At 38.3% G+C, this 9,123-nt stretch overlaps 2 protein-coding genes across 2 annotated transcripts; one reads left to right on the top strand and one right to left on the bottom strand.

The window, feature by feature from the left end:
* Positions 1-610: 610 nt before the first annotated feature.
* Positions 611-3,480, bottom strand: LOC144649730 (ras-related protein Rab-30-like). Its single transcript, XM_078509292.1, has 2 exons — positions 3,255-3,480; positions 611-1,324 (listed from the first exon to the last, which is right to left on the bottom strand). Exons 1-2 carry the CDS (start codon positions 3,432-3,434, stop codon positions 881-883), a joined length of 624 nt encoding a protein of 207 aa, XP_078365418.1. The 5' UTR covers positions 3,435-3,480; the 3' UTR covers positions 611-880.
* A 136-nt stretch (positions 3,481-3,616) lies between these two features.
* Positions 3,617-6,509, top strand: LOC144649731 (ras-related protein Rab-35-like). Its single transcript, XM_078509293.1, has 2 exons — positions 3,617-3,936; positions 5,088-6,509. Exons 1-2 carry the CDS (start codon positions 3,754-3,756, stop codon positions 5,514-5,516), a joined length of 612 nt encoding a protein of 203 aa, XP_078365419.1. The 5' UTR covers positions 3,617-3,753; the 3' UTR covers positions 5,517-6,509.
* Positions 6,510-9,123: the final 2,614 nt, after the last annotated feature.

Raw genomic sequence — 9,123 nt, 5'->3', positions numbered from 1 at the left:
CCACTTTGAAGTGCTGCGGGGCCCGCTCCCCCCCCCTTATTTTTTCGGAAATAGCGCATTTTCTTTGAAGTGCCGGAATTTTCTTCGCAGAATTGAATATTCATAGTCAAGCAGACCCCCCCCCCCCCCTTAGCTGAAGGTCTGGATCCACCACTGCTAGTAACCAGCTCCAAAATGCTCTCAATTTGAAGGGTTGCTGCATTTGACAATTTTAGTTGCTTTCACATACTTAGATGTTTTGGTACATGGCTGGCTGCAATCATTGAGATATTGCAAAGAGAAAACAATAGGATTTTGGAGGGTCAGTAATTATTAATGAAACGGATCATTTAACACAAGGCAAACACAGTGTGGAATAAAAATAATTTTCATTGATCATCTTTTTGCAAAGCTGATTACATGTAATTCTGTCACTAGCCTGGCTCAGTAATAGCCATTGATTTTGCTTAGAGATAAATATTGTATCTGCTATTTTTTATGTAAAAAATGTAATTATAAATCATATTCACTCTGATATAAAAAATTCGGAGGTAAGATTTCCACACAGTCCTATACATTATGCCAGTTTTTTTTTTTTTGTATAAAAAAAAAAAAAAAAAAAATAATTTTTAAAAGAAGTTTGTGTTATGTTATCATTATGTTGTGTTTGTGTTGTTATTGTTATGTTATCTTCATTAGGCACAGTACCTTTTCTTTGCAATTTCTGTCAGCATTTGCCTTCATCCCTAAATCACTTTGTAAGGTTACCACAGTAATTAAAGGGATGCACTATACTTTAAAATTTATGCTTTCTATTATTTTGCACTTCAGTGTGAGAATACCACATTTACCTATTAAATAATAATTAAAATAATGTAAATGTATAATTTTTGTAATCCTATCAACAACCGCAATTACTTTTGCTTTTTGCAGCTTCATTTTCATTGCCATTTTCATAGAGTGAAAAAGCATTTTTATCCCGTATGGTGGACTCCTTCTTCTTAGTTATCAAGATCTTTACAACGTCATCAAACATCTCTTTAACTCCAGCACCAGTCTTGGCTGACACTCTATACAGTTTTTCTATTCTGTTGTTCTTGCAAAACGACTCTGCTAGCTGATCATCAACTTGAGACCCTTCATCTGAAAGATCTATTTTGTTCCCAACAAGAAATTTCAGAGCACTTGTGGCATCCTTGGTTATGTCTTCTATCCAGCTTCGCAGTACAGTCAGAGAGTACATGTCATCTATAGCATACACAAGGATAACTGCTTGAGAACTGCGGTAATAGTTTGATGTTAGGGACCGTGTCCGTTCCATTCCAGCTGTGTCCCACACATTAATCTTGTAAAGATCAAAATATAGCAATTAAACGTCAATTAACATCTTTAAGTCAGTTATTTCGATGACCACACCAATCAGTCTGCTTCCAGTCAGCTATATCCTACCTTGCTTTTTCCTCTGCAGAGGCTCCATAACCCTGTGCACTTTTGTTTCTCTCTCCCCGGCCAGGCTCCATGCACATACTTTTAATCTTTCCTTATTGCCCAGCCTTATTGAGGCCTTATGCGTCCAATGGCGCGATAAGGATCGATGATTGCCCAGCCCATTCGAAAAAGAAAAGAGGCCTCTGCAGAGTATACCTGCCAACTCTCATGCTTAAGGCGTGAGTCTCACACCTGCGAGTTGAAAACTTCGATCTCGCGCCAACTCAAGCTTACAACCAATTTCTCATGCCTAGTCGAAATACATGTATGTGAGTTATTACAGCCATAACCGACACACTTTCCAAAAAAATGCAAACTCAAACAAATGCGAGAAAAGAAAACTCCATGCAAAATGAGTAAATGACAATACTTCCCCCAAAATCTCAGTTTTGACAAGAAAGGCATTGGGAACGCGGTCATGTTTAGCAAAACACGTCCACACACAGCCTTCAGAATTCTGAACACACATCTTCGGAAAACTTCAGACATGGTTTTATTGTCTTCGGAAATACTGGCAATCACAGGATAAAAATCTCACGCCATTGACCCAGAAAGAGTTGGCAGGTATAGCAGAGCAGAGCGCCTACCCTTGGTGCTTTGGAGTTGCTGGGAGGGTAAGGGTAAGGGGGTGGGAACCCAGTAGAAAATAGCATTAGCATAAAGGTTTCTAGTCTCAGGGAAATACACTGTTCCAGTTGCCTGGCAATTAATCAACTTTTTAGAGAGAAAATGGATTTGAAGTTATCTACATTTCAGTTAAAACGGACGTTTCACGTCAGTTTCAAACAAAATGGCGCGGTTTACACCTTTTTACGAGGTTTGACTTGAATTTTCTCGAGAATGCTTTAGAGTTTAATCCCGGGGTCACTGACACAAATGAATTTAAGTAAGGTGTTTCAAATAGTATATAAAATGTTACCGTATTATGAGTAGGCTTTTGGTACGTAATTTTTGCACTTATTGCTCGAACTTTCAGCAGAATCCGTCTTAAGAAACTATGGCAACACATACTGCATGGACATTAGGGACAATGAAATAGATAAAGACACTAGCAATTAAACCAAATGTCTCATTCCCAGCCCTTTGATGCACCTTTTAAAAACATGCAAACCTCGAAGTTCAATTTTAACCAAAGACTTTCTTGTTTTACACCCTGCCATCAGTCATTTCAGCCGACTTGCATGAGTTGTGCCGATTGGTGTATGTGGATCTCAATTCAAGAGACTATTGGCTGTTGTCATGGTGATGATCGACATAAGTTTAAATGCATCAATTTGTCGAGTTTTGAATTCCATAGTGAATGTGTTTTCCAAAGGTGCAGTGTAAATACATGTATGCGAAAACATGGAAATTATGTTGCTGTTTTTTACTTATTTACTCTATAAAATAAATGCCCAAAATGGTTCCATATTCTGTTTCATGATATGCTTCAACCAATTACATTATCCCAAATATTATCTTTAATATTGCATGACGTTTTTTGTATTTACACAGTTATTCCAAAACACGTAAGCTTACATAAAACTTGATACTGAAAGACATTAATGGCTTAGGAAAAATGTGTACAAACTTATAATTTAAGCCTAAGCTTAAATCTGCTTAAATAGCTCTATGGTTGGCTGAAAAATATTTGAGGCCTTTATTGATGTTTCAAAGGGCGAAATGTTGAATGCATCTTGTTAAGAAACTTACAGTATTTGTATCAAAACCCCGCCACTACCTGTATGTTAGCGTTTAATAATAGTTTGTCGTCTACACATTCACTCACAAGAACAGATTCCACTAACCTTGCATCGCTTTCCATCTATTACGACCTCCTTCGTTAATTTGTCTAAGCCAAATGTGGACTCCTTGTTCTCAAAAAACTTGTTGATGTCATACCTCTGAAATATCGAGGTCTTGCCTACACCAAGATCTCCAGCGAGCACGATTTTGTACATAAGTTCAACACCCTCCTCTTTCGCCATTTCTTTGCTCAGAAATGAAGGAAATACAATCCTTTCCTTTTTCGCAGAAATCACGGGCTCAACAACGCGTGGATACTCTGCAGGGTGGGGTGGGGTGGATAAACAATGCACACAAATCGAAAGAAAAAGAAAACAAATTTCATTTCTCACAAAAGGTACAGTCCATTTTAATTCATCTACGTCTTTGAATGACTTAATTATATTTTTCTAATATAGTAGATTGGAAATAAAGGCATCTATCTCCTGTAACAACTTCCCGTCTCCCTCCCCCTGATATGAACTTGTAGGCCCGTGTCCTGTGGGGACATGTAAAAAAGCAATGGCGGCTCTAAGCGCAGACAAGGGTCCGCTTTTCAAAGTTATCTTGTTGGGCGAAGCCGGGGTTGGAAAAACAGCAATTTTTCACCGTGCAAAGGAAAACTCATTTAACGACGGCAGGAAGACCACAGTGGGAATTGACAGCTTTTCTTTGTACGTGAAGGTTGGCGACCAACAAGTGACGGTAAGTGAAAGATTTAAGCTCTTGAAAGCTTATTCAGAAATTATACTTTTTGGTAAATTAAACTTTAAGTATAAAGCTTAAGACATTTTTTTTATCGAAAATAGGGAACGGTTATCCTTCTGGTTTGTTTGATCTGCAATTGTGGATTTTTTAGATGACTGTCAAGTTATCAGTTAATTTTATATTTTCCACCAGTTGAATATGAGTAAGCTTAATATAATTCAGGGGCTGTGATGACTGTCATCTGATCACTTCTTCTATTTCTGATGTTTTCTGCAGTGGTGCCTGGCCTTTGTGTTATTTATCCCAGGGGATTAATAACATAAAGTGGGTCCTGGGGAGGGGGGATGGGAGGATCTTTATTATATGAAAGGGACAGGGTGCTCATCGTCTCGCTAAGGGGTGAACATTACAGATGTGGTCTCATGTATAGTTTGTTGAGAAAAGAAAGGCAATGATTTTAGGTGTCGAGGTCTGTATGTGAAAAAATATAAAATGCCAATCAGGCATGAAAAATGGTGTCTTTTAGGGATCGAAAAAGATTGAGGCACACCTAGATTGGTCTCTGTTAGCAGTTTAATTCAAATTTTCTGATGAGAATCCTGTCTCTTTCATAAATAGTATGGAAGTCCCCCCAGGGGAGGTGTGGTGGCCTTATGGTTAGTGTGCCAGACTCCAAATCGAGTGGTCCGGTTTCAAGACCTGGTTGGGACACTGCATTGTGTTCTTAGGCAAGAAACTTATTTACTCTCAGGTGTATAAATGGGTGCCGGTGAATTTACTGCTGGAGGGTAACCCTGCGATGCACTAGCATCCCATCCAGGGGGGAGTAGAAATACTCCTAGCTGCTTAATGCTACGGAAACCGGGATATGCTCTGACCTGATGAGCCACTTGGCTCGTATGCAGGCTTAACCTTACCTTTACCCCCCAGGGGGTGGGTATGGTATGTTCAGCACCAAAGGTTTTGGTTTTTGTGCCGTTTTGCCCCCGAAATAATTTAAAAATGTTTACCGTTTTGGTCTGAAAAAGGGTGTGTGGTTTGTGCACTATGGTAAACAACTAATGTTGTGTGCATTCTTTTCCTTTTCTTATTTATTTTTATTTCTCTTGAAATGAAGTCTATCTGATCTGGGTATTTTTTGTTTACAGCTTGGTGTATGGGACACAGCAGGAGTGGAAAGATTTCGCACAATAACAAATAATTACTATCGTGGATCACATGCCGCAATTTTTGTTTATAGTGTGGATGAACCTTCATCGATACACTATTTAGGACACTGGATTCGAGATCTGGAAGAATTTTCTCCAGATGCATTGAAAATACTTGTTGGTAACAAAAAGGACCTTGAATGTCAGATATCCACTGAAACCATTGAGTTATTCAATACTGCAAATGAGTGCTGCCTCAGTGTTCTTACATCCGCAAAGACAGGAGAAGGCATTCAGGATACTTTTAACACCATTGCAGAGATGTTGGTTCAAAAAGGCAATCAGGAACAATCACCAGCGTCGAACACTTTGGAGCTAGAAAATCCGCAGCCAATGGTTAAGCAGTGGAAAAGTGGTTGCTGTTCTTAATTTAAATTACTCCAAATATCCTTCAAATCAAACAGATCAGAATCTCATTTTCTCATTACATCATCATAACATTATTGTTGAATACATGGGTTATGTAATGTTTAATAAATGAGCAGCAGTGTTTTATCAAGTTTAAAACATGAGGCGCAGCCAATTGTTTTAGACTTGATAAAACACGAACTGCAAATTTATTGAACGGCTTAAAAATCTTCTGATGTAGATCAACTCATTCTTGCACTAATATTTAGATTTGGGGGTTATTTTGGCCTAGAAAATTGGACGTAAAGTTTAGCCGTGTCTTTATCAGATATAAAGACACTCATTAAACATTAATTTCTTTTGAATTTTCTTTATGAATTATTAATGAGTTTTTTAAAAAATATATATTTGCTGTAAAACATTTCACAGATAAGCTGCACCCAAGTTTAGAAGCTTAAAGTTTGGAGAAGAAAGGTTTTCAAAAAAAAAAAAACTTTAAAAAGACAATGATTGACAATCTGAATATACAGTACGTAACAGTATCTGCAATTTTGCAAAATTAATCACCACTCACTGACTATTGCTTACTTTTTTGTAGCTTTGTAAATTAAGTCTTCATTATTTGACTTTCTCAATGGAGTGAGTGTTTTCCTTAAAAGTTAAACAGAAATTTGAGAAACTTTTTTTGATGTTTTTTGCAAATAAGCTGCACCTGCAATTTGGAATAAGAATTTTAGGTCAGTAAAAAGGTGTATGGCTTATTTGCGAGTTTTGACAGAAGTCGTCCTACTCAGTGTTTTGAGTTAGTAAATTATCCAATTAAAATTCGAATTGACAGAAATTATTATGGCAATTAGTAAAGAGAATTAAATATTACGTATGTCAATAATTTTTTTTATATAGAGAATTTTAAAATTATGAATAGATTTGCAATAGCAGGATTGCATATGTTGTTATGATAGCTACTAGTTTTTAATTAAAATAATAATAATTATATTTTTATATGAAATACTTGGGGGGTTTTCTCTCCTCCCCCCCCCACACACACACACACACACACACATACACACAGACCTACCATTGTGATATTTATTGTGTGGTAGCAGGTTTTGAGAGCATTGACACTAGAACTGAATTCTTTACCGTGTGTGCAAGATTTATTTCTTCCTTTTTGGTAAAGACCATGCAGCCAGCTAGGAGATAGCCAATGAATGACCTGAGTGTGAAGCAAGGAGTAACAACTTTTTTATATGAGTACATTGTAAATGTTCCCTACTGCGATCCCATGCTTCAACTCCTGAAGATACATGTGCAACAAAATAGATTAACTACTTAAATAATGTGCGACAGAATAGATAAATGTGGCAGAATTGTGTTGTAAATAGCAGGTGTTCTTGCATAGCTTTTATTGTAAACTGAAGGCCAGGAGTAGTAAACTCTAACTGAGAACTCAACTTGTTTACTTTTTAGAAACAAATTTCTAGAATTCTTTTATTAAATTCTCATTTTCTTAACAAGATGTCAATGCATATAATGTCACGTGACCTACAATAAAACACATCTTAAAAGCCTTTAAAATTCTCAAATGACCGTTTGCCTCACATAAGCTGTCCCATCTTTCTTTGTCATTCAGGTGATTGATAAATAAAGTGCACCTTTAGAACGAACCATAAAAGTATCATTTCGTGACGAACCCCAGGAATATCTCTTTAAGGTGAAATAAAGTTTCCCAGAATGATGCTTACGTAATGTTTAATAAATGAGCAGCAGTGTTTTATCAAGTTTAAAACACGAGGCGCGCCGAGTGTTTTAGACTGATAAAACACGAACTGCGAATTTGCGGCTTAAAAATCTTCTGATGTGATCAACTCATTCTTGCACTAATATTTAGATTTAAGGTTATTTTGCCCTAGAAAATTGGACGTAAAGTTTAGCCGTGTCTTTATTAGATATAAAGACACTCATTAACATTAATTTCTTTTGTAATTTCTTTATGAATTATTAATGAGTTTTTTAAACAAATGTCATTCCCAGAGGGACATTTCGAAAATGAAAAGTAATACAATTACTGGCGGAACGCGTGGGGATGTTTTTGGAAAAGTGGACATCCCCTCTTACCGTGACTTCACCTATAAGCTTTGATTTTTTTTTATTGTGTAAAAAAAGGTCACTGCAGAAATGATAAAATGGAATGGATATTATGACTGAAAATTCTGGTCGAAGAGAGACAAGCAGACAGCTGTGCTGTACCATGAACAACAGAAAGTTGATACTGTGCCGTTGAAAACGCAAGCTGAAGCGAGTCGTGGAATGAACTGAAAAAATAGCAAGGGAAACTCAAGAGGTTGCGGGCAACAAAGATACAAAGAACACAAGACAGAGAGAAAAAATTAAACACCACAACAACAGAAAACGTCTCAGTAGGGAGAAAGGGAACAGTCGGAACAAACCACAGCAAAGTTGGGGTTATACCGTCAAAAGTCGAGTACCAACGGTAGCTATGACGAGAGAGGTTCAAAGAGGGTCTTAATACACCACCCTCTGCTATGTGACCCTGCCCACCGGCACAATGGACAGGTATTTCTGTGTCAGAGAAATCACTCGAGACTGAGAAGAGAGAGAAGAGAAGAACTGTGAGAAGCCTGCAAAAAAGGCAAGATTGCTGGCTGCGACAATCCAAAAAAAAGATGAATATTCTGTTGTGTTGTTTGTCCGTCTAGGGTCGCCGAAGACCATCTGTTATCCAGGGCTCGGGAAGATCTTCTGGAGTAAATGCACAGGTGGCTGGCTGGACCAATTCTCGCCCTGAGAGGAGGAGATGTAGTGGCAGTGTGGGCAGGGGTGGGGGCGAATGGTGGGCTTCCTGCTCTTGTCTTCCTGCCCTTCCTACGCTCCTGAGCTGCAGTGGTTCGTTTGGCCTTGTGTGCAGCTGCCACCTTGTGAACAGCCAGACGCCACTTGCTTCTGTCGCAAGCGTCCTCCAATGTGTCAGGATTGAGGTCAAAGGCCTTAAAAGTGTACTTGTAGCGTTTCTTTTGACCTCCGTGGGAGCACCTGCATACTTTTGGAGAGGTTGCAATTGGAAGATTTGAAGTTTGCAGATGACCCGTGTCAAAACAATTAAACATAATCAGCAAACTCTAGCTAGGCATTCAGATCTTAGGATAGGGTGGCCAAGAAGAATCTCCCCCGAGACGACTTGTGGAGAGAAAAGGGGACAAGAAGGGGTTAAGTCACCATCAGACGATGGAAGTAGAGAGGATAAGATAAACCCTTAGAAAACCTGCCAGCATACCCCCGGAAAGCGCGAAAAAAGCCTGGCTCACCCAAGAAGAAAACATTGGAGGTGGCGATCCAACAAGAGACGCTTAATCACTGGATGACCAGGAGTGATAAAAACAGCAGTGGAGGCCCTGATTGAAGAGAATTAAGAGGTAAGTTTGATATAAATACTGAGGGCATTAAAAAGTCGATGGTGTTAACCCAGTGTTTATTTGAAATCGACATTTTATTCTGGAGAGTACTTATCCTTCATCATGTTTACCAGTCTTGTTATAAATTATGCTTTTATTCACTGGATTAAAAACACCAACATCAACTCATCCCTATTACGCCGGCTGGTGTAAGG

Source organism: Oculina patagonica, chromosome 4 (genome assembly GCF_052425735.1).
Source record: "Oculina patagonica isolate OP01 chromosome 4, crgOcupat, whole genome shotgun sequence".
In the NCBI taxonomy this organism is placed as follows: Eukaryota; Metazoa; Cnidaria; class Anthozoa; order Scleractinia; family Oculinidae; genus Oculina; species Oculina patagonica.
This window is presented reverse-complemented; position numbering and strand designations above follow the sequence as displayed.